The following is a 26,948-nucleotide window of genomic DNA, read 5'->3' on the forward strand; positions in this document are numbered from 1 at the left end:
TTGCTATTTTCCTTACAGTAATCATGAAAAAGCATACCAAAAGGCTCAAAAATATACATGAAAGAAAACGTGGGGAGGAGGGAAGCATCAATAGGTGAATGGAGAATGGCTGGGCCATGATGACAGCTGGGTGACTTACACCACAGTCAATGGCATAAGTTTCGAGCTGAGAGCTAAAGGTAGGGAGATATGACCCTGGCTAAGTCACTTATTTTCTCTGAGCCTCAACACTCCCTTTGTAAAAAATAGAAACTGAGACCCTTCATGAGGCTGTTTGAAAGACTGGATGGAAAAAAAAGCAAAGATGAAAAAAGCGCTTGTACACTGTTTGGCCAGTGGCTCAGGGGTAAAGAACCTACCTGCCATGCAGGAGACTCAGGAGATATGGGTTCAATCCCATATCAGGGGGTCGGGAAGATCCCCTGGAGGAGGAAATGGCAGCCCACTCCAATATTCTTGCCTGGGAAATCCCATGGACAGAGGAGCCTGGAGGGCTACAGTCCATGGGGTCACAAAGAGTTGGACATGACTGAGCATGAGCTACTTAATGGTGTCTGGCACACAGAGGAATCAACAAAGGGCAATTATCATGTTGTTCTTATGGTGAAGAACTTAATTGGAGAGAGTCTGAGCAAACAGCAACCACAATATTCTAACTGATGATTAACATTTTGCTGGTAGAGAGTAACAATATAAGCAGTAGATATCTGGATGTTATCTTAGCAACATTTTCTCTTAAGCTATTAAGTTATGTCTGCAATTATAGGAAGGAATATATTCATTTCCATTCCTAAGACTTAAGAGGATACACCTGGGCAATCTCCAGGGTTCATCTGAATCTCTCTATTTATAGTTCTGCATAAGCTGTTTCATTTTGAAACAGAAGCAAAGGGAAAAAAAAGGATTAACCATTAACATATTTGTCTGATATTCCATATTCTCAACATCAGTCAGAATATTTCACTTCTTCTCCAGAAGGAAGAAAAATAAGAATAGGAATATTTTTATGATATTTTCACTGTTGCACAGTTAAAATCTCACTTCAAAACCAGAATTCATATTGTAGCAAACAAATCAACATGCTCATTATTGAACAAATTCTTACACTCCAGTTCCTCCCTGCCTCATCCTCAGTGCCCTTAAAGAGCTGAGAGGGCCCTCCACAGATAATACCAATGTGAACCTTTATTTTTAAACAGTGAAACTATTTACATATTTTTAAAAATCCTACTTCTGTCAATGTGATGGACTATATGCTAGATAAACTCTATTAAGAACTGTTTAAGATAGTAAATAAAATATTTTTTTAAAATGTGTTTTACAGTATAGATGTGCCTCAAAAAATTCAAAACACAACTATTATACAATTCAATGACCTCTCTTCTGGGTACATATACAAAGACAGAGAAATCCATGTCTTAAAGAGACATCTGGGTTCCCACGCTCACTGCAGCATTATTCGAAATGGCCATGGTATGAAAACAATCTTAAGTATTTGTCAGTGAAGGGAAAAAGAAGATGTGGCACATACACAATGGAACACAATTCAGCCTAAAAATGAAGGGAATCCTGCCATGTGCAATAACATGGATGAACCTGCAGGACATTATGCTAAGCAAAATAAGCTAGACACAGAAAAAACAAATAGTGTACGGTTTCACTTAGAAGTGGGATCTAAAAACACTGAACTCACAGAAGCAGAGTAGAATGGTGGCCACCAGGGAAATGGGGAGATGTTGGTCAAAGGGTACAAACTTTTCCTTATGTAAAATGAATTAGTTCTAGAGATACAGTGTACAGTGTGGTGACTGTACTTAATACGGTATTATATACTTGGAATCGTCTAAGAGAGTGGATCAAAGGTGTTCTCATCACACATAAAAAAAGTTTGTGAGGAGATGGCTATGTTAATTAGCTTGATTATTAGAATAAATTCACTATGCATACCAAAGTATCACATCTTACATCTTATATTTATATATATCTTAAATATACACCATTTTTATTTTAAAAATGAAAAATAAAAGTTTAAAAATAGAAAAATAGTATGTTTTAAATGCTCCTGGAGCTGGCAGAAAGGTAAAAAAAAAAAAACTTCAAAGGCCAGAAACAATAAAACAAAACAAATTCCAGAAAGATAATTTGGTAATTGAGATAGAATATGTCATGGAAGCACCAGCCTATCCAGGTCAGCAAATATTTTTCTGTAAAGGGCCAGATCATAAGCATTTTAGGTTTCACAGGCCATACAGCCTCAGAGGCATCCACTCAACTCTGAGACTGTGGCATGAAAACATTCACAGATAACATAAACAAAGAGCAAATGACTGGGTTTTAAAAAAATTTTACTTATATAAACAGACAGCAGACAGAATTTAGCCTGCAAGCCACAGTTTACCAGTCCCTCATTATAGCCTGATTTTTAGTGTTTTTCCCTCAAGAAAGAAGTCTGGTAGATGACATACTTGTTGCAGGTGATAGAATGATGGGGTAATGGTCCCGATTTCTTCACATCTCCCTGTAAACACACAGACTCCAGGCTAGACCATGTGACCTGCTGTGGTCAATGGGACCGTAGTAAGTGTGACACAGAAACATGGAAAGTACTAGCAGAATGGTGCTTGTTCTCTCTCACTGCTCCTCATCTCTGCATCCACCATCACGTGAATTTACCCAGGCCAGTGTGCTGAAGACATACTCATCATCCTCAGTACCCTAGGCAAGAAGAGGTGATGGCGGCAGCAACTGCCAGATATATGATGAAGCCACTGATGACCAATTAGCCCCCAAGGAACCCAACAGTCGACGGCAGTCCCAGGAATGAACCCAGATGAAGTCAGCAGAAGGACCATCCAGCTGAACTTAGTCTAAATTGCTGACCCACAGAATCACAAGGTAACAAATGATCATTTTAGAGATTACGTTTCAGGGTGATTTTTCTGCAAGAAAAGCTACATGGCACATTCTGTAGGAAGTCTATTGTTTTCTAAAAACATAAAGTGAAAGGTCAGCAAGTATATTTATAGAAATGGGCAAGAGAAAACTGAAAAAACACACAAAAAATTTATTTCCATTTTGAAGATCCTGTCACCTGCCAGCAGAGATAAGTCCAGAAAGTCTTCCTACCTGAGCAGACTTCTTTATAAGTAGGATTGGGAGTATAGCCTCCTGCATAACCAACTTGAGTTGAATATACACCTTTCAGGTTCCAGAATTTCCTTTCAGCTCCCCAGAAACAGCCCATTCCTAAGAAAAACATGATACTGGTTAGTCCTTTATAAAAACAAGGCAGTCGTTGCAAATCAGGCGCCCTGTCACACTAGGAAAAAGTTCTTCTTGTTATCTGGTAACCAAACATGAGTAAGATTTTATCTTTTAAAGAAGCAGAGCTTTTAACATCTGAAAAGAATTTTATTTAAGGTTATTTTCACAGAATGTCTCTTTGCTTTCTTCTTGTTGTTCAGTCATTAAGTTATGTCTGACTCTTTTCGACCCCACGCACTGCAGCACACCAGGCTCCTCTGTCCCCCACTATCTCCCCAAGTCTGTTGAAATTCACGTCCACTGAGTCAGTGATGCTTTCTAATCATCTCATCCTCTTGCTTTAGTAGTGTAAAAATTTTTAAAAACCTCAAATTTTAATAGCTTGTAAAGTTACACCTTTTGAAATAATATAGCAAAAGGATAACTGCATTTGATGAATGATTTCCACACTCAGTTCACTATGGACTTGTCAAAACATAGTAAGTTGTAGCAACAGTAGAAATTTATTTAATGATAAGTATCCTGGTCAGGCTTTCTTTAAAAATCCTAACAAAGGAAGGTAACACTAAATTACTGATTTAAATGGGAAGACATCCCCCAGATCAAAACAGATTGACACAGTATTTGATTAACAATTTCACATATGTGTTCAGTTTGAAAATTTTGTTAATTCATTAGAAAATTTGGCAATGGCATCCCATTCCAGTACTCTTGCCTGGAAAATCCCATGGACGGAGGAGCCTGGTAGGCTGTAGTCCTTGGGGTCGCTGAGAGTCGGACACGACTGAGCAACTTCACTTTCACTTTTCCCTTTCATGCACTGGAGGAGGAAATGGCAACCCACTCCAGTGTTCTTGCCTGGAGAATCCCAGGGACGCTGGAGCCTGGTGGGCTGCCGTCTATGGGGTCGCACAGAGTCGGACACGACTGAAGTGACTTAGCAGCAGAAAATTTCATGTGATAAATCACTGCTCACCAAAAAGAACATTTTTCTGAGTTCAATTACTGAATATGATAAATAAAGAAAGAGACAGAGGAAGACAGGGAAAAAGACTAACAAATAAAGGCACAAAAGTGGTTTTCCACTCAGCTAGCACACATGTGCTCACACCAGTGGTTAGGTATTAGATTCCTTTGAATATATGATGAAAACTAAGACCTATCTCCCAAGAATGCACATGCTTACACTCATCTAAAATGTTGTATTACATTTCCTTGTCTCCAGATAAAGAACCTTCCTTTTTCTACCATGAATTTCTAAACTTCCACAACTATTCTGTGGTCAATTTCTAGACGTAAACAAGATTACTGCCTTCCTCAAGTTTTATCTGGCTTTATTAAGTCATATATAATTAAAATACTTGGTAGAACAACAGTTATCAAATTAATATATGCCTCCTACTTTAACAATCACTAGATCTGTTAGATTTGATGACAGAGCTAAAAGAAAAATTAGAAGTTTAGTGAAATTCTTGACACTTGTTAATATTCTACTTTAAGAATTCAGAGCAACACCAACCAAAAACAAATGTGCATGATGTTATACATTATACAGAAACACACTTGCTCAAATGTGATGGGAAACGTACTAACCAGAAATAGGCTAAGTTAAAAAATATGATAGAGCCAAATGATGAAATTTAATGTAGTAAAAAGTTACTGTTGTGGTAACAATGCAATATGGAAATATGTATATAATTGCATCATAATTAACCCAAAGCTAAATTTAAAAGGGGAAAAAGACAATTATAGGCATGTTCTTATTATAACTATGAAAAAATATTCATACCAAGATAGACTAGAAAGAAATACATAAAATCATAATCATGACTATATTACAGTGGTGAGAATATACAAACTTTTTTTATTTTTCAAGTTTTTATATAATAGGTTCACATTACTTTAAAAACACATACCTTTTAAAAAGGAAAGCAAACAATTCAAAGAAAAAATAAGCATCTGCATTGTTCGAGTTACACACCACTAAATATCATTTTGTTTTCACAAAAACAAAAGTGAATTGTTTGCTACTAGTGAATGTAACTGGGCTTCCTTGGTGGTTCAGACGGTAAAGAATCTGCCTATAATGCAGGAGTGACTATGACTAGGTATTTACTCCTAAAAATTGACCATCCTCAAGTCTCTGGAACAAGGATTCACTATTAATTTTATTTCATTGCATTCCTGAGATGAAGGGACTATACTAGTCAGAGTTTTCTGAAGAAACAGAACAAACAGGATTTAAACAGATCTACAGAGAGAGATTTATTATGAGGAATTGGATCCTAAGTTATGGAGGCAAGGAAGTCCCATGAGCTACAATCTGCAAGCTGGAGGCCCAGGAAAGGCAGTACCATAATCTTAGTCCAAACCTGAAAGTTTGAGAGTCAGGGAATCCAATGATGCGAATCCCAGTCTAAGTTTGAAAGCTGATAACCAGGAGCACTGATGTTTGAGGGCAAGAGGAGATGGGTATCCCAGCTCAGACAGAGTGAATTCACCCTCCATCTCCTATTTTGTTCTATGCAGCCCCTCAATGGACTGGACAATGCCCACTCACGCTGGTGAGGTTGATCTATTCCATGTAACGACTCAAACGCTAGGCTCTTGCAGAAACCCTCATAGACACATCCAGAAATGATGCTTTACCAGTTTTCTGGGCATCCCATAGCCAGGCCAAGTTGACACATAAAATGATCCCTCACGGGAATGATGACAGGGAACCTCTGGAGAAGGACGGGTGAAAAGGGAGCTGGGCAGTATTACTGCACAGAAAAGGCCACAAAGCCACCCACGAGATGGGCAGTGTGCAAGCTGAAGGCACCTTCGCCTCTGAAGTTTGGTAGTCTGTGGGGGTCACTGGGTGAAATATTTCTGTGTCTCACAGCGACTAACAGTGATGGTGCCAAAGAGCGCTGCACACACTTCAGTGTTCTCCACGCGCCACACCTTGCTATTGTTTAGTCGCTAGGTCGTGTCCAGCTCTTTTGTGACCCCATGGACTGTAGCCCTCCAGGCTCCATGGGGTTCTCCAGGCAAGAATACTGGAGTTGGTTGCCATCTCCTTCTCCAGGAAATCTTCCCAGGAGAGGGATCGACCCATGTCTCCCTGCAAGCGGGTTCTTTACCGCTGAGCCACGAGGGAAGCCTACACACGGTATATAACGGGTTATTTTAGCAGCCCGCTTACCCTGGTCACTGTCTACAGTCTTCTTGTCTATGGCCCCAGAGTCTAAATCTCCTGCGTCTTCACTACATCCTCATGATACAGATTTATAAAACTTAAAATGACCAAACAAAAATTTACTGAAGGTAGAGAAATATTTACCTCCCCCCTTTTCGTTTATTGGGGATCAAGAAAAGAACTCTGATAGCAAGGAGAATGAACTAGCTCCACCTGAGCAAAGGTCTCCAAGAGGGGTGTGGCTGAAATAACGTCCCAGGGTATATAACCAATGTTGATATTTCCATAAAGGTATTTAACTTAGGATAGGGGTGACTGTAAGAATAAAATTCCTTGAAGCAATCAGATGTTTTATCTAGTGGCTTCCAGTATAACCTAAGCATTCTTTTATTTGCCTGAGTATGTATGTTTCTTTAAACAAAGAAAGGTTGATTTATGGCAGAATGTCTCAGAATTTGTGGGTCTATAAGCAACATGAATATCATCTAAAATTTGTTTTACTTAAAATATTTTATATTTTAATCTTTTATTATAAATAAACCAGATACAGAAAAACCACATGCAACAAATGCATAACTCAGTGCATTATTATACTCGAACAGTCTAGTAACCACCACTCAGGTCAAGATTTAGAACTTTGCCATCCACCCCAGGAAACCCTTACATCACACCTAAGTCACAACTCTCTTTCTTCCCCCAAAGCTAGCTATTGTCTGAATTTTATAGTATTTACTTACTGATGCTTCTTTTATCATTTTATCATTCAAGGTATCCACCCTGATACTACAGTTTGGTTCTGCTCATTTTAAAAATCTGATTATGTCTTTAAAATTTTTTCAGTGGACAGGCTCCCACTCCATTCTAATCCTTTAATTTATCCATTGAAGAAAACACGAGCCGCTTGACCTGCAGAATTTCCCACAGTGTAGATTTTGCCAATTGCGTTCTCCTGGTGCAATTCAACCTGTTCCTCTATCCTCAACGTTTCCTGCAAATTTGCTGCTGGATCCAGAGGTGTGATCCACACTCAGATTTCATCCTTTGGCAAAACTACGGGTGGTACTATGGTATATTTTTAACTTTTTAAAAGTTTTTCCAGTTTTATTGGTATATAATTGACATATGACATGTAAGTTTACTGTATAGAATGTCATCACATACTTGACACACAAACATACTGTGAAATAACTAAAACAGTAAGGTCAGTTACACATTTATCACCTCACACAATTCCAATTTTTTGTAGTGAGAATATTTAAAACCTACTCTCTTAGTAACTTTCAATTATAAAGTATAGTATTATTAGCTATAGTCACCATGGGGAATATTAGATCCCCAGAATTTACTCATCACTAGAAGTCTGTATTCCCACACAAACTCTGGAAACCACAATTGTACTCTTTGTTCTGATGAACTTGGCTCTTTCTTTAGATTCCAATGTAAGTGAAATTATACAGTATTTGTCTTTCTCTGTATGACTTATTTCATTTAGGATAACGCCTGAAAGGTCTAGCGTGTTGTCACAAATGGCAGAATTCCTGCTTTTCATGGCTTTTTATGGTTTTTATAATTACTATTATAATCGTAATAATTATTCCATTATGTTTGTGTATATATTTACACACACATCAGTAACACACCGTTTTATCCATTAACCTGTTGATAACCATTTAGGTTGTTTCCATCTCCTGGCTATCATGGATAATGCTGAAATGAACACAGAAATAGAGATATCTCTTTAAGACAGTGACTTCATTTTCTTCAGATATATAACTCAGAAGTGGACTAGTTGATTATACGGTAGTTCTATTTCTAATTTCTGAGGAACTTCCACACTGCTTTCCAAAATGGCTGTACCAACTTATACTCCCACAAACAGGGCCCCAGGGTTCCCTTTTCTCCATATCTGTGGCATGAGTTGTAACGTCTCCTCTTTCATTTATAGTTTCGTTTATTTGAACCCGCTCTCCTCTATTCTTGGTTAGTCTAGCTAAAAGTTTGTCAATTTTGTTTTCACTTTCAAGAAACCAACTCTTTGTTTCAATTATTCTTTTCTGTTGTCTTTCTACTCTTGATTTCATTTACTTCTGCTCTGATCTTTATTATTGCCTTCCTTCTGATAACTTTGGTCTTAGATTATTCTTTTTCTAAATCCTTAAAGTATAAAGGAAGGCTGTTTACTTGAGATCTTTCTTTTCCTTCAATGTGGACACTCATCACTATAAACGTCCCTCTTGGAACTGCATCCTTCTACATGGATAACCAAGTATCCAAAATAAATTATTATTTATTAAATAATCTATTATTTCCTCATTTATCTCTAATGTCATCTCTATCCTCTGACATTTTGAGTGATCTTGTTCTGAGCTATATATTATGTTCCATTCATTTGTCTATTTCTGTACCAATAACACATTGGTCTTCATTCATGTATTCAACAAATATTTATTCATTGCCCACCAGGTGCCAAGAAGTACTCTAGGCACTTGGAATACATGAGTGAATGAAACAAAGATCCTAACTTTTACAGTGCTTATACTCTAGTGGCAAAAGACAGATAATATACAGCATAAATAATAAATAAGCATGTGATATAGCAAGTTAGAAGTAAGGAGCTATTTAAAAAAAGAAAAGAAAAGCAGAACAGGGTCAGACAGATCAGGAGTGCTGGGGAAGGTGCAATGTTAAACAAGGTTTTGGGGTGGACCTCAAAGACGTAGTAACGGCAACAAAGACTTGAATGCAGTGAAGAGGTCACCCACTCCGTTTTCTGGGGCATGGGATGTTCTTGGAATAGAATAGCATCACCACAAAGGCACTAAGAACAGCCTGCAATGTCTGAAGTGGCAGGAGAGAAGCCAGGATGACGGCGGAGTTGGCAGAAGCAGTAAGCTATAAAGCAGTAAGCTGGATCACACAGGGTCTTGGGGGCTACTGTAAGGACTTTGGACTTTACTCTGAAAGAAATGGTTAACCATGGCTAAGTTTTGAGCAGGAGAGGGAAATTACCTAACTCATGTTTTATGAAGTTCACTCTGGCTCTTCTCTGCTGAGAACAGGCGGGAGTGGACCGAGCAGAGAAGCAGGGAATAGTTACGAAACTACTGCTGTAATCCAAGTGACAGATAATGCTGGTTTACACCAGAGAGCACACACATGTCATGATCAGATTTGGGATACATTTTGTAGAACCAAAAGGATTTCCTGACAGCAGGGTTTGAGAGAAACAGAGAGGCAAGGATGATTCTAAGATTATTGGTTTGAGTAGAGAACAGTGTGGGTGGGGCAGGTTTGTAGGGAAAAATCAGGGGTTGCAATCACTTGAATTTTAATGAGGCATAATAATTTGGTAGAGCAAGTCTTATCTCACACGTCTTCAAAATTTCCTTTGCTGTTCTTGACTCTCTCTGTCAACAAACTTAATACAGCTGTCCATTTATTCAGGTCTTCTTGGATGTCCTTTAATACCATCTTACTGTTTTCTCCATAAAGGTCTTATATATTTTTTTTACATATAGTTCTGTGTATCTTACGATTTGTGTCACTGCTATAAACTTTCTATTATGCTTTTTTATTGGTTAGAGCTGGGATGTATAAAACCCGCTGATCTTAGTTTGCTTTCCACACACTCGGAAAACTTAAGAGAATTCTCTTCCTAGTTCTAATGGTTTTACGCCATGTTCTCTTTGATTTTCTATATAGTACTTCATACAAATGACAATTTTCTAACTCCCTGTCCAATCACTATTTTCCTTCTTTTATCTCATCCTATTGCATTGGCTAGGACCTTCCACACAAGGCTGAATAATGCGGGTGATAGTAAAGAACCTTGTTTCATCCTAATGTTAGTGAGAATGCTCCAATAAGGATGAGGTTTGCTACAGGTTTTCAGCAGATATCCTTTTTCAGGTTAGGAACGTTTCCTTCCATTCTGAGTTGTAAAGAGCTTTATGCCATGAATAAGTTTTGAGTTTTAACAATGCTTGCATCCTTTGGAGATGATCATAAAGATTCCAAATCTTTTAATCTCTGAAAGTAATATATCACATGTATATGTTTTTCTGAACCATCCTTCAATAAACCTTACCTATTCATAATGTATTTTAATATGAAGGAAACACTTTTACTAATGTTTTACTTCGGCGTTTTCATTTATGTTTGTAAGGAAGATATGTCATAATTTTATTTCCTTGTACTACCTTGTCCACAATTAGAATCAAGGTTATACTGGCCCCATAAAATGGATTGTTAACACTTTTTTCTTTTTTCTCCTATTTAACACTGCATTAGAAAAATGTATTTGGTCCTTGGAGCTATAATAAACCTTTCTGAACCACCTAGACCTTCTGTCTTTGGAGAGGAGAGGGGAGGCATTAGGGGAAACTTTAATTGTTTCACTGCTATGAGTTTATTCAAGTGGTCCTATTTCTATTTCTGTTTTTAGACATTTTCATCACAGAACAAAATCTGGCTTTCAGTGATTCCTCCCCTTCTTTTTTAGTTTTCTACATCTGCTCTTACTTTACAATTATCTTGTTATACAGTTTACTTTTAGTCTGTTCCTTTCCTAGTTTCTTGATATGAATACTTAGGTTGTTTATTTTCAAGGGTTCTTGTTTTCTGATAAACGTCTTTAAAGCTGTACATTTTCCTCTGAGTTTTGCTTTAGATGCATCCCGCATACTTAAATATGTGGTACTTTCCTCGTCACTCTTTTCTAGATATTTTATAATTTCCAAGTTATTTCCTTCTAACTCAGGATTACTTAAGGGTATAAAATTTAGCTTTCAAACATATGGCCTGTTTTTTACACTGTCTTCATTTTTGGCATTGCACTTAGAGAACATGGTCTTTATTGAGTTCTTTTGAAATCTGTTGAGACAGGTGAACCTTGGAGTCTTGGAGCATAAGAGGTGTCATTTACAGAATATAACAAAATGACTCTTTAAAGAATATTTTATCTTTGGGCTTCCCTGATGGTCCAGTGGTAAAGAATTCACCTGCCAATGCAGGGACACGGGTTCAATCCCTGGTCTGGGACGATCCCACATGCCGTGGAGCAACTAAGCCTGTGGATTGCGGTTGCTGAGCCTGAGGGCCACAACTAGAGTCCAAGCACCACAACAGAAAATCCCACTCGCCATAACTAAGCCCTGATGCAGCCAAATAAATAAATAGAAATTATATCTCTTAAAAAAATGTACATGTGTAGTGACCCATGTTTCTTTCACATTTTATCCAAATGCTCCCTCTCTTCCAGCTCTTTTCCCTACCATTAGACATTACTCAGAACAGAGCCATGTTCCCAGGCATTTCCAGGGCTGCCTCCAGGAGCAAGATCTCAGAACGTCAGCCAGGACAGCGAGAGCGGCACAGCCATCCCACTCCTGAGATCACAGGCTCCCCCTCTTCCGCAGCTGCTTTACGGTTTGACAGCTCAAGCTCACAGGTCACTTTGCCTGTTTTAACTTGCTGTAAGGTCCACATTTACACTTGCCTTTTTATGCCTTTAAAGCAGCCTTTTTCTACACGGTTCAAACCACGTATCATCTATTTGGGAATGGCTCTGAACCCATAGGTCTAACCCCTGACCACCCAGCTAAGAAAGCTTTAGAAAGATGCATTTCCAACTCCCTGCCGTGTTATCTCCACCTGGAAGGCCCCCTGACATCTTGAATTCAAAACATCTAATACTTAATTGACCAACCAAGCCAGCGTCTTGTTTCGATGTCTCTGCTTTAACGACACTGGCATTTTCCTAGACCCTTAACAGGAAATCTGGGAGTCGCCGCTACCCTTCCCTTCACTTGTCCCAGCCTCAGCAGCTTCCCGGTGTCCAGCCCCTCACTGTCACCCCTTTGCCGCCACCATCCCAGTTCCGAGCAGCTGCTGCTGCTTCAGCGGTCCTCCTACCTCAGCTTCGCTCCCTCATCCCGCCTACCGCTTGCAAGTCCATTTCCATCACAGACACTTTCCAATTTGTCCTTTGTCTTCTTTAGAATCATGAGTAGGTAACATGTAAGAATCCTGGGACTTGCCAGATGGTGCAGTGGAAAAGAATCTGCCTGCAATGCAGGAGCCACAGGAGACTCAGGATCAATCCTCGGATTGGGAAGATCCTGATAGCTTACGGTCAACGGTGTCGGATTCGTGATCTCCAAAGAAGATTTAACTTCGGGACCAGGGACCAGGCTTGATCACTCAAGAGCTTTTGTATAGCAGAGTTTTATTAAAGTGTAAAAAGGGACAGAGAAAATTTCTGACATCGGCGTCAGAAGCGGGGCGGAGAGTGCCCCCCCTGCTAGTTTTAGCAAGCTGTTTTCTGTCTGTTAGAAAGTTACTAATCAGATAAGAGACACCCCTCAAAGCTGAGGGAGTTTCACCAGGCCCCTCTCCCACAAAGTGCATTTTTGAGATAGGATGGCACGAGGTACGTCATCCCCTAGCCATAAAACAACTGATATCAATACTGGTTTGTTGAGCTATTATCAGCCAAAAGTTAGTCTTAGGTGGAACCATTTTGAAGAAAGGCAAATTCCAAAGCAAATACATAGTTTCATTAACACAGCTTAAAAAAAAAAAAAAAAATTTCCATAAGAAAAATGCATTGGTTAGCTCAAGATTTGAGAAAAGTTAAGTTCAGGTGGAACCAGGTGTCATCATAGCAACACAGAATTTTAAGAGACACTTGCAGCCTATTTCCTCCCTTTGGAGACCCCTGGCCTTCCTGCCTGTTAACCTCTCAATCCCCTGGAGGAGGGAATGGCAACCCCCTCCAGTATTCTTGCCTAGAGAATCCCATGGACAGAGGAGCCTGGCCAGCTACAGTCCTCGAGGTCACAAAGAGTCGGATTCAACTGAGAGACTGAACACACACACACACACACACACACACACACACACACATCATATTAAATAACTCAGTAAGATGCTTTACTTATCACAACTTTTACTTGAAAACTATACAATTTAACACACCTTCCTCCAAAAAAAAAACCATACAGCAATCAGAATCTGATTGATATTATCAGCATTTGGTGACAGTGACCTTCTGCCCACGTCATTCCTAACACTGTTTTAATTTTATTAAGTAGTCTTTGCAGTCTCTTCCCAAATTTAAAACATGTCCATATAGACACATATGCCACACTGTGCAGCTGTTCCATGATGAACGCAGCTCCCAGCTCTTTATACATGTTGCTCTGTTTCACCCTCTACCCTGGGAATAGCCTCTGAAGAGCAGTAGATCTTTATTCATGAAGAGGATTCAAGAATGAGAATTCCAAGGTTGTAAGGGACCTGATCTCTCACGTAGCTTAAAGGCCTTGCTAGTAGTTTTTTTTTTTTTTGATGCAGACTATTTTTAAAGTCTTTATTGAATTTGTTACAATACTGCTTCTGTTTTTTTTTTTTTAATTTTTATTATTATTATTATTTTTTCCAGTGGGTTTTGTCATACATTGATATGAATCAGCCATGGATTTACATGTGGGTTTTTTTTTAGCCCCAAGGCATGTGGGATCTCAGCTCTCCGATCAGGGATAGAACCTGAAACCCCTGCATTGGAAAGCGAAGTCTTAACCACTGGACCACCAGGGAAGTCCCAAGACCCTGCTATTAATATTATCAAACATTCCTCAGCAAAATGGCAAACAGTTGAACTGCCATTAACCTTGAAGCAGTCCAGTCCAACCCTGCAGATCTAACGACATTTAGGAAGCTCTTTCCTCCACTGAGCCAAAACCCTAGAGTGCTCCCTCCTTCGCTCTGATCCTCTCCTGTGAGGTCATACAGGACAAATTTAGCCCCTCCTCCTCAGGACAACTTTTCAACCCTTTGGCCATCTGAAGGCTCTGGTAACTCCATGAACCTCCTCTTGTAGCTGATTACAAGCATCTCCATCTGCTCCTCATTACACATATTTCCGAATCTGCTCACAGGAGCTTTCCTCAGAGTGTGAACAGTGTGTCTGGGCCCCTTCAAGGACAGTGGAGCCTCAGCCACTCCCCAGGAATGGGCTGATGAGGCAGTGCTGTCCTAGACAGGATGACCCTGGCCATGCCAGCACTGGAAAGCCTACAGGCTTCACCAAACCAGCTCATCGGAAGCATCATGGTCCTCCCAGCTGCTGGAGAGCAAGTGGTTGCTAGCTGGATTAGAGGAAAATCAATGAGGGATGGACAGCAGCACCTGGATTCAGGAGAAGCACGCTCTTGTAGCAAATTCAAGTATTGTAACAAATCCAAGTATTGTAACAAACTCAAATGCACAAGGCTGAAGACCAAGCCAGGTTAGAGTGAGCCATCCATTTTATCAGGGCCTGACAAATAAGTTCAACAGCTCACCTGGGGCAAAGAAAAGAAAGCCTTAAGGAAAAAAAAAAAAAAAAAAGCATTCAGTTTTCCTAGGAAGCATCCTTTAGTATTTCTCTATTTCCTAGATATGTCTGTTCATGGGCCCTGCCTTCTCTAGGCACTTGCAATTTTGTTTTCCCTTCTACAGTGGGTGAGAGATTGATGGAATTTCAGTGAACAAATGAACACGACATTTGCCAGTGGGTGCTGATTAACACAGCAGAAGGCCTTCAGTTCTAGCTGAATCCTAAGAGAAAATGTAGGACATGTGGAGGCGGAAAAGAAATTCCAGATGAAGGAATTTTCCTGAAAGGCTGCCCAGATAATCTGCAACCACAAAGTACAATGGGACCCTCTTTTCATCTTTCCTGAGAAACAGAAAAACATTAACGGGAGGCTGAGGTCAGCCTGGATCATTCCACTTCATCAAGAAGGAATAGTATGGTACAGCTGGGAGGACAGTTGGGGAAAATCATATCTATGGTTCTTGTTGCTCTTAAGATAAAGCACAATTTCCTTAATCCAGCTAACTGGGTGGGTAGTGATGCCAGCTAACCACAATGAGGATAAGTTTAGCAGAAGAAAGAAATTATTATCTGTTGAGTGCCTACTATGACCATTGTGACCCTATAAAATGCACATAGTCTATACCATTGAGACCTGCCTTGTGAGAAATTTATCATTATTTTCATTTAATAAATGATGATTCCAGGATACAGACTGTAATGATTTCCTAGTGAGAAATAGAGCTAGGATCTGAACCCAGGTCTGAGTCCATCTCAACACACTGTCACCATGGAACCAGAGAAGGAGGAACAATGCCTTCTAAAAGGAGTTAAGAGTGTAAAGTGGGAACACGGGTGGCCTTTGAGAAAAACAGATCTTCCCCATTGTATATTCATCTATGTTTATTAACCTTTGTTGTTGTTGTTCCATCACTAAGTCTTTATGCCCACGAAAAACTTTATTCCTTGGTCCTGATTTGAACCTTGCATTTGACCCTCCAGTTTTGGCATTTATCTTGACTACCTCCCAATAATATTTCATCAAATTTAGGCTATTACTTCCTCAAAAATGTATTTCTGCCCCAGTATCTCTCTCTGGGCTCCTTCTGACACTCCAATTACACATACATTAGACCAACTGACATGGTCTCATAATCACCAAGGCTCTCTTCATTTTTTAAAATTATTTTCTCTCTCTGTCCCTTTGTGTAGATAATTTCTATGGACTTCTCTTAAAGTTTACTGATCACTTCTAATGTAAAGTCCAATCTCCTGTTAAGATAATCCAGTAATAGCTCTTTAAGTTTCAGATGTTGTGTTTTTCATCCCTAGAAATTCTATTTCATTTTTTATAGTTTACATTTCTCTGTTGATATTACTCTATTACTCCACTCTGTCCATCTTTTTCCTGTAAATTGCTTCATGTATTTATAGTATCTATTCTAGGTCCTTATCTGCTAATTTAAACATCGGACTCATCTCTGGGTCTGCTTCTATTGACTTTTTTCCTTTAACTACTAATCTCTTTTGTTTGTTTCTACTACTCCTTCCTTATGGAATGTTTCCCATTGACTTACAGGTACTCTAGCCGCCCTTAGACTCTGCCCCTTCAGCCTAGTAGGAAACACTTTCTATTTGCCTGCTTGCTCTTACTCTTTTAAATAAGCAACTGTGAACTTTTGGAAGTGCCCTCAGGGAAAAGTTGGTTCAGTGTGGTGCTTACCACGTTTGTTTCCCTTATTTCAAGGACTGTGTTCCCTCCAGGTTCTGCCCAGAGCCATATTTGGATGCTCTTCAGTGGCTCAGATGGTAAAGAATCTGCCTGCAATGCAGGAAACCTGGGTTCAATTCCTGGGTCAGGAAGATCCCCTTAAGAAGGGCATGGCTACCCACTCCAGTATTCTTGCCCGGAGAATTCCATGGACAGGGGAGCCCAGCAGGCTACAGTCCATAGGGTCACAAAGAGTTGGACACGACTGAACGACTAGCACACACACATAATGGTTTTACAATATTGTGTTAGTTACTGTTGTATGACAACATGAATCAGCTATACATATACACATATGTATATATATACCCTCTTGGACCTCCCTCCCGCCCACCTCCCATCCCACCCTTCTAGGTCATCACAGAGTACTGGCTAAGCTCCCTGTGCTATATTTTCTTGCCCTTTAAAAAAAAAAAAAAAACTATTGCATTGGGCATAAGAAATTTCATTCATAGGAATTACTTTACTTTTATTTACTTTACTTATACACAGCATTACTCCAAAAGAAGAATTTAAAACAAGTTACCAAAAAGCATAGTAAATGATAAATAATAAAAATAAAATGAGACAAAAAATGAGTCAGTAAATAGCTCCCCTTCTTGAATTTCAAAACGTTTGGCAGTGAGAACCACAGACAGTGTTACCTACTCTGTCTGTGAAAACTGGAAAGCAGAGCAAACGCACTCTGATAAACATGTCTCCTGTTACCTCCAACACAGTCACATATTAAGCCAAAAACATGAAAAGGAGCTCCAGGTGAGAGAGCCCAGCTGCTAGTCTGTGCAGTGGGCAGCATTCCTGGGAAGGCTTTGTCACTTCTTGGATCCTCATACATTTTCATCACTTTGATATTCTGAAAGCATGTCACCTCTAGAAGCAAGCCAGCCCCGAGACCTCAGGCCCTCTCTGGAGCTGATTTTACACCCTGGGCTGTGGAAGTTCAGGACTGGGACATGCCCGGGAGCACCTGGTCACAAGATCTGGGGCAAGAACTGGAGAGAAGATGGTGGGCCCTCAGATCCAGTTTTTCTGGAGACATAACCTTCTGCCACCTGACCACGTGCCTGTTACTTTGTTTTACCCAAATCTGTTGAGGCAATCTGTCTACTGTGATTATATTTTCAAATGTTTGACCAAATGGTTACAAATTTTAATAAGTTGATTAAATGCCCAAGTGAAAATGGTCATTCAGTCCAATTAAAGAGGTTTCCATCACTTGTTAAATCACTTTTGACTTAAGCAACTATACTTATACATGCTTCTGACTCATGAATATACATTTAATCCATGATCAGATACATGGAGCAAAATGGTAAACATAGGGATAAAAATGAAGTTGCTTTCCTAATCAACTGGAGGTCTAGGTAACCAAATTATTGATAAAGAGAAGTTTCTTTTTTTAGAAATATTCTAGGCCATAAATTTAAAAGAAAAAAGAAAGAAATATCCTAGGCCATAAATAAAGGGAAATGCAAGAATTTAAATACCACCATCTTGCAGCTTCTAATAAAATAACAGATCAAGACAATGATCATTAGGGGGTGCTGACTTCACCAAGAGAGAGAACCAGATATTCAACGCCTGCTGGATGGTTTCACACCCCACCTATGGATTCTGATCAGTCTTCTAATTTCTGATTTGCAGAAAATACAGAGGCTTTACAAACATGTTCATGCAATCCAGGCTGAAGGAGACAGTACCAGAATAAATGATCTAGTTTTTTAAACAAATAAATTATAAGGAAAAATAGATAGAAGGGTAGATTTATAGACTAAAAGAGACTAAATCAATTACAGTATATGGACTCTATTTGGATCTTGATTCTAAGGGATGGTTTGAAGAAACATTTATGAGACAAGAGTAGAAATACGCACTCATGGGATATTTGATGATATTATGGAACTACTTTTTGAGGTATGATAATGGCAGTACTCTTGCCTGGAAAATCCCATGGATGGAGGAGCCTGGTAGGCTACAGTCCATGGGGTCGCAAAGAGTCGGACACGACTGAGCAACTTCACTACACTAATGGCATTGTGGTATGTTTTCTTAAAATCCGCTCTTAAAAAGAGACACGTGCCTAACTGTTCCTGGATGAAATGATATGATACCTGAGATCTGCTGCAAAATTACCTGCGGTGGAGAAGAGAGAGTGAATAGGAACAGAGATGAAGCACATTAGCCCTGAGTGATAACTGCTGAAGCTGAGTTAGTGAGGCTTCACTGTTAGTCTACTTTTACACATGGTTGAGATTTTTCATAATAAAGAATGAAAACTTGAATATTTTTTAAAACTCCACTGAAAGAAATAATAGTGCTCAAGCTCAGTCACTCAGTCGGGTCCGACTCTTTGTGACCTCATGGACTGTAGCCCGCCAGGCTCCTCTGTCCATGGGATTCTCCAGGCAAGAATACTGGAGTGGGTCGCCATTCCCTGCTCCAGGGGATCTTCCCCACCCAGGCATCAAATCCAGGTCTCCTGCATTGCAGGCGGATTCTTGACCATCTGAGCTATCGGGGAAGCCCATCACCTGACTCCAAAGATGTCTGTGAATTCTGAATTCTTCATGGACTTCTCTGCAACTTTTGGCGGGAGGGTGTGCTTACTTTCTCGTTCTTACAAGTGTTCCACGTGGTTGGGGTTGATGGATACACGATCTCCAGGCCAGTCAAGGGTTACTTTATCAGACACTATTTGACCCACTGCTTCCTATCAAGGGTGAAGTTGCTTTCTCTGGACACAGAAATCCCCACCCACCTCAAGCTGCCATGCCCTCACCCTCCCCACCCCAGGACGGGCGTCTCTGACACCACATCTGTGCCTTCTGGACCAGGACCAGGACAATCCTGGGCCGTGCCACACACAACAAAAGGAATTTTCATCATGGGACTTTGAAAAGTCTCTTCCCGCCTTGCCCTTGTTATTAGACCCTTCCACACTCAAAAAGGAAATGAAAGCTCAGATCATTACACATATGCGAAAGATGCATAAAATAAAATGTGTCTTAAAGCATGTCTCCACATGACCAGCTACATGTCCCTTAAAGGTGCTTCAGATTACCCTGCGGGGAAGGCCTATTTTGGCTTCCCCAAGTGCCTCCTCACTTCAGAAGTTCGCACCAGTGAGCAGCCTGCTGTTCTAACCGTCTTGTGAATTTAGATTGTTTAGTTAATTATAAACACATTTCAAAGTCATTCTTTCTGGCCTTTTTCTTGGAATAAGTGACTGCCGCTCCACAGCTCACAGAATGGTCTTCCATAGTTTTCAGTCAAGGTTCAGGGAGAAATATGCCACACCGGGATTTGATTATTTACCAACATAATGTTGGCTCCTGGCCAATGAGACACCAATATATTTTTCCTTTGAAGTCTGACATATTGCCTGCTGCTTTCAATGCTGTGTTCTTGGCCAGGAGACAAAATAACTGTGGCTGTTTCAAAAATCACCCCTGATTCAAGTCGGGGTGGGGAGGGGGGTGCAGATATCTTATGATTGGTTCATCTTACAGACAATGAGCTCTTCCTCTACAGAAGGTGTGTCCCCCGGGGTGGGGCATGTCTATGGGCCTCTGACAGCCACTGGCCCCTGCTCTGGGATCAGGCCTCCCACACAGCTAGTTGGGAAAGAGTTTAGCAAATTCTTGGCTCTGTGGCTAGAAACAGAGAACTGTAAAAAGATCACAGTACATTCACATGATGTCTTGGGTTGTCCTTTGCTTCCTCTTGTTTAAAGAGACCAAAAGGCTATGACACAGAGAATAGGTTTTGTAGTAGTTTGAGTTCCCAGAGCTGTCTCTACCAGGATCAGTGCAGTTCAGCTCAGTCGTATCCGACTCTTTGTGACCCCACGGACTGCAGCATGCCAGGCCACACTGTCCATCACCAACTCCCAGAGCTTGCTCAAACTCATGTCCATGGAGTCGGTGATGCCATCCAATCATCTCATCCTCTGTCATCCACTTCTCCTCCTGCCTTCAATCTTTCCCAGCATCAGGGTTGTTTCAAATGAGTCAGTTCTTCGCATCAGGTGACCAACGTATTGGAGTTTCAGCTTCAACATCAGTCCTTCCAGGGAATATTCAGGACTGATCTCCTTTAAGATGGACTGGCTGGATCTCCTTGCAGTCCAAGGGACTCTCAAGAGTCTTCTCCAACACCACAGTTCAAAAGCATCAATTCTTCGGCACTCAGCTTTCTTTATAGTCCAACTCTCACATCCATACATGACTACTGGAAAAACCATAGCTTTGACTAGACGGACCTTTGTTGGCAAAGTAATGTCTCTGCTTTTTAATATGCTGTCTAGGTTGGAAGGACTGATGCTGAAGCTGAAATTACAGTACTTTGGCCACCTCATGTGAAGAGTTGATTCATTAGAAAAGACCTGATGCTGGGAGGGATTGGGGCAGGAGGAGAAGGGGACGACCAGAGGATGAGATGGCTGGATGGCATCACCAACTCAATGGGCGTGCGTTTGGGTAGACTCCAGGAGTTGGTGATGGACAGGGAGGCCTGGCGTGCTGTGATTCATGGGGTCGCCAAGAGTCGGACACGACTGAGCGACTGAACTGAACTGAGGTTGGTCACATCTTTTCTTCCAACGAACAAGTATCTTCTAATTTCATGGCTGCAGTCACCATCTGCAGTGACTTTGGAGCCCCCCAAAATAAAGTCTGTCACTGTTTCCACTGCTTCCCCATCTACTTGCCATGAAGTGATGGGACCAGATGCCATGATCTTAGTTTTCTGCATGTTGATCTGCCAGGCTAGTGGGAGCCTAAAACCCACAATAACCTTATGAATTCACTGAGCTACTTCTGCTGTTGCTATTTGGTATCAATCATTTCTTGGCCACTACAGCCTCTCACTGCAGAATTTTTACCTCTCACCAACCTGCCTGGATGGGGGTTTCCAAATGACAGCATCAAAAATTTACAGTTAGAAGCAATTTTTTTCAAAATGGTTTAACACTCTGAAACAAAGACAATTCTCATTAATTGAGAAGAAAACCTCTTAAAAGTCATTTACTTCCACTTCCAGACTAGGTAGAATCGATTTCTCATTTGAATACCTCTACTGATGAAGAGCTCATCACCCTACCTCACTGGACAGTGTGTGTTAGTTGCTCAGTTATGTACGACTCTCTGCAACACCAGGGACTGTAGCCCACCAGGCTCCTCCGTCCACGGGATTCTCCAAGCAAGAATGCTGGAGTGGGTTGCCACGTCCTCCTCCAGGAGATCTTCCTGACCCAGGGATCAAACCCGCATCCCCTGTGTCTCCAGCATTGCAGGCAGATTCCTTATCCACTGGGCCACCAGGGAAGCCCCATTGGACAGTACTAGTACATGATTAGAACTGCAAAGGTATGATCGGATAATTCCCCATCTCTTACTTAAGTGCTATGAGCCAGGTATAAATGTGAATTAACTATTAATTTCAGGTCAGTCAAAAGAATATAACAACAGCCAGGTATAAATATGAACTAACATTTCAAGTCATTTAGAAAGAATATAACAATAGCCAGGTATACTGAGTAAAATCTTAGAAGTTAATGTAACTCCTGGTATTGATGCTATATGGTACATAAGGTAAGGCTACTGCATTGGAATCTTTCATTTCTTTATTTCCTTTTATATCTCTAAGTTCATTATTTTTCAATGCAACTTTAATCAATGTATATTTATTATTCTCGGCACAATCGCTTATAATACACACTCTCATTAGGATTCTTCCGTGTGTGTATGTGTATGTGTGTATAGCTCAGGGAACTCTACTCAGCGCTCTATGGTGACATAAAAGGGAAGGAAGTCCCAAAAAGTGGGGATATATGTGTACATGTGGCTGATTCACTGTGCTATACAGCAGAAAATAACAAAATATTATGAAGCCACTACATTCCAATAAAAAGTTTAAAATACATAACATTTTTTAACAGCACCTTTTTCACTCTTAAAAGTATCTGAGTTTGGATAATAAGTGTTACGATCAAGTACTGAACTCGAAAGTTTCAAAAATCTGTATCTCACTTTTTCAGATTGCACTAAAACTCTTCACATATTAAGCCTGGCGCCCCAACCCCTGATTTCTCTGCACTCTTCTCAATGAACAAATTCCTGTCTTATTTGGAAATGATAACTCTTCCTGATGATGGAGCACCTTTAATAAACTGAATGGCTGATCCATGCTTGAGAATGACCACTGCAGACAGGCAGGGGCTCGTGCCCTTTGCCTGGGTGGAGGGGCCCTCTGCTCACTTTCGTTAAGACACGGAGAGCTGGGGAGGACCCTTCAAAGCCAGGCACAGCGTGTGGGCAGCCGTCACGTGGACGTCCTCGTGCCAGCGGAAGCACTGCCTTTACTTGACCAGACCTCTTTCATCTCTGGGTGCCTCAGTTTTTCCGGCTCTAAAAGCGCCCAGTGATGCCCCCTTCACAGGGCTGTGGTGTGATCAAAGGGCTGGCTGCCACTGGGCACTCAGCCGCCAGGAACAAAGACACTCAGTAATTGCAAAATGTTCGGGTCCACTTCTCCGGCCTGTGAAAAGGGGGCTCCCACTGACTTGAAAGGGAGCAACAGACACAGACAAGGAGAAGCCCACCGGGAGAGCAGGACTATTACCTTCATTATCATCGTCCTAAAGTGCGGAGGAAAGAAAAGAGCCGTGGAAAAGTTAAAGGACAGTGATCACAGAAAAACGAGACAAGGGGAAAACTAACTGGGCCACGAAAGAGAGCCGGGAAAAAATGAACGTCCTGTCTTAAAAATAATCTTTGAAGACTGCGTGCCAAAAACAGCTTTTAAGGAACTGTCCATACATTATCTGGTCACTTGATATAATAACACATTCATACATTTCTTAGAATGAAGCCTGTCCTTGACCCTCACTGTACCCTTCCTTACATCACCCATCCTAAGCTAAATGCTAATGGGAATGCACCTTCAGAGTGGATTAAATTTAAAAGTTTCTATTTAGACAGCATTCTGTAAGGTACATTCAAATGATTAACTGATAGATAATGAAATGGGAATAGCTGATACTCTCTTGGCATAAAATACTAAAGCCTTCCCAGGCTGAAGAATGAGTTTGGACGCATACACAGTGCCACTGTTGCTTTGGTGACCTCACAGGCAAGTCGATGTCAGACATTCTCCTGCACGTTAATGCCTGCTACTAAGATCAGATGGGGGAAAATGATAAATAGTAGGAGATGTCACTCCAAGCGGTGTTTTCCCGGCAAAAGCTGTGTCTCAAGAGTACTTCAGAGCACTCTGGAAATGCACAGAAATTCACAAATCAATTTGCTAAATTGACTTGGCTGGAATTCATGCTTTTGTGCACAGATGATCTAGCCGAAAGGCAATTCTGACTCTACCAGACTCTCCCAGAGCTCCTGTAACCAGAGTCAAGTGTCCGGGGACATGGGGAAAAGAGTGTGGACTTCCGGTCAGTTAGACCCAGGCTCACATTCGAGCTCCATCATCTCTCTGGCTGAGGGACTTGTGATAAATCATATTAGCTCTCTGAGAAGGGGACTGTGTACTCCGACCAGCTTTACAAGGTACTGTGAGGACTAAATGCCCAAGATGTATCAAGAAGCTGGTTAGTCCTACTTTTTCAGTACAACTATAAATAACCTGAATGACAGATCCCCACCCCAAAACCCATCCACTCCCCAGCGCAGGCCAGGTGGACAAGCTATATCAAGACAGGATAGTTTTGAAAGCACAAATATCAAATGTCTGCGTGCAGTTAACCAAAGCAGGGGCCTTCATTTAAGCACCTGGAAGAGGCAAACTGCAGTTCTAACAAAGCAAAAGTCCTCAGATGTCAGGGGATGTTATTCTGGTTTACAATCTGTATAATTCTGCACTGGTAGAGGTTAGGTACACAACTTTTAAAAGCACACCCCTTGGCCATTCACAGTGGGCTTCCCAGGGCAGCCTGCAGCCAGATAAGCCTACAGCCCTGACTATGGAAGATGCAGAAGCCAAGGGGAGAGTCTCAGACCATCAGCCTCCCCATTCCACGGCTGAGAAAACTGAGGCTGGGAGACGGGGAGTTGCTTGCCCAGTCAAACAATGAAGGCCTTGGGTTAGGATTTTTAGGAAAGTCACTCTAAAGCAAACCTTTCACAAACTTAGAGTAATAATGATCTTGCTACAGAGCTTTATGCACTGATATTTTCAATTATGTGGCCAAAAACATCATCAGTCCTTTGGGAAAGAGTCTTTCCTAAAATATCAGGACAGGAGGAAATCTGTGACCAGTCAGTCTCATTTCACATTTCCCAGTATGACATGGAACCTAGTTTCTGGGGGTTCACAAAGCTAAAAGACACCAAAAGAACCCTTTGAACAATTATATGACTCTTGTCGTCCCCTGGTAACAGACACTCAGCTTGGCTTATAACTTGAGTAAAAATGCCATCATTGAACATAATTTCTCAGAGGAAACTTAACTAATCAAATAGTGAGCACACATCTTACAGTAATAATTAATGCAAAGAGATCAAATCAGTCAATCCTAAAAAAAAACTCAACCCTGAATATTCATTGGAAGGACTGATGCTGAAGTTAAACCTCCAATATTTTGGCCACCTGACACAAAGAGATGACTCACTGGAGCCGACTCTTTCCCTTCTTCTGCGAAGACTGAAGGCAAAAGGAGAAGGGGGCGACAGAGGATTAAATGGTTAGATAGCATCACTGACTCAGTAGATGTGAATTTGAGCAAACTCCAGGAGACAGTGAAGGACAGGGGAGCCTGGCGTGCTCCAGTCCATGTGGTTGAAAAGAGTCAGACACAACTTAGTGACTGAACAACAACAAATGCTTTTTTCTACAAAAACCAGATGCTCCACTTAAATTTCTGGGCATAATAACTTCTAATTACTGACCAGTATATTTTAAAAGGTGACAGCCCACACAGAGCAAGATTTACAAACACCTGGGCAGAAGTGGGTCCCTGTTCCATAACTCTCCAGGGTTAATCATCAGTGATGAGTAACTCTGGGATTAGGGAAACATTTTATCCTGAATATGCTAATTGAGAGACACTGTTGTCAGGAGGCTAATTTCTGGCTCAAAGACACTTCAGTGCTTAAAGCAATTTTACATCAAAAGCCCTTGCAGGAGACTTCCACCAGGACCAGAGGGGAGATAGAAGCTGGAGGGGGGTGTGAAGTCAGGGGAATTGAGAGCTTTAGTATGAAAGAAATCAGACAATGTGTCTAAAGGCTAAGGGGAAGGAACCAGAGAAACAAACAAACAAAAAACAGGAATATGCTCAATTCATAATGGAGGAGAAAGAGACCGTCCAATTAGATTGCTCTCTGGGGAATGACATCTCAAAGCTGTTTGAACCCCAGCTTTTGTACATATACGTATGTATGTGTGTGTATATATATATATATATATATGTATAGTATGTGTATATATACATATAGGCTTCCCCGGTGGCTCAGACAGTAAAGAATCTGTTTGCAACTCAGGAGATCTAGGTTCAGGAAGACCCCCTGGAGAAGGGAATGGCAACCAACTCCAGTATTCTTGCCTAGAGAATCCCATGGACAGTCCAAGGGGTCGCAAAGAGTTGGACACGACTGAAGTGACTGAGCATGCACATATATATGTAAATGTGTATATGGAAAAAAAATCTTTCTTAGGAAAGAAAAATTCAACTCCTAAATTATCAGGTTAATTCAGAGTGTGGACATAAGAATAGTAAATATACAGTTTGATATTTGACTTGCAAAGTGAGGAAGGAAAGCATACTAAATTCTATAGAATAAGCTTTTCTGATCCCAGAAATACTAAGAACTCGATAATTTTTTGGCTGCAACAACTTGTAAATATCTAGAAGAGCCCAGATTTTGAAGCCCCGAGGACACTTGCTAAAACTCAGAAATTTGGCACGAGTCTTTGCACACAATTTGGGTTTTCTTTCAGAATTGATATCTTACCAAATAGAGCCATCTGTGTTCCCTCTGGGAAAGGTTCAACTGTTCTGTTGCCATTGACATGATGTTTGGCTAGAAAAAAAGAAAGAAAGAAAGAAAGAAAATCAAGTTAAGTGTAAAGTTCTACACACATACTAACACATGTCATTAAATGTGTCAGAGAGCCTATTTCTCATTTTTAGTTAGAAACAACACTAAAGTTCACCCTCATAAGAGAGTTTCAATCATTATTATTTTTTTAATCTCAGTTACAAAAAAGCCCAGAGATGGCCTCATTCAGGCAGGGCATTTCACCAGTGAGCACTCCCAGGCCTGAGCATGTGCAGAGCTGTGCGGCTGGGGGTGGCAGAGCCAGCCCAGCCTAGAAGCTCCCTACTCCCGGCCAGAGGGTCCCTCTGTGCCAGGCCA

At 40.8% G+C, this 26,948-nt stretch overlaps 1 protein-coding gene across 7 annotated transcripts in view; it reads right to left on the reverse strand.

The window, feature by feature from the left end:
• MSRA (methionine sulfoxide reductase A) overlaps nucleotides 1-26,948 on the reverse strand; it is a 366,455-nt gene that overhangs the window by 182,955 nt on the left and 156,552 nt on the right. For 6 of the 7 annotated variants that reach the window (XM_061132320.1, XM_061132319.1, XM_061132326.1 and 3 more), the window contains exons 2-3: nucleotides 26,544-26,612; nucleotides 3,127-3,246 (exon numbers count right to left, since the gene is read on the reverse strand). In XM_061132320.1, the coding sequence (XP_060988303.1) occupies nucleotides 3,127-3,246; nucleotides 26,544-26,612 (189 nt within the window). The remainder of the gene's footprint in view (nucleotides 1-3,126; nucleotides 3,247-26,543; nucleotides 26,613-26,948) is intronic. The other variant, XM_061132324.1, reaches the window with a different exon arrangement.

The sequence above is a fragment of the Dama dama genome, chromosome 29 (assembly GCF_033118175.1).
Source record: "Dama dama isolate Ldn47 chromosome 29, ASM3311817v1, whole genome shotgun sequence".
Classification (NCBI taxonomy): Eukaryota; Metazoa; Chordata; class Mammalia; order Artiodactyla; family Cervidae; genus Dama; species Dama dama.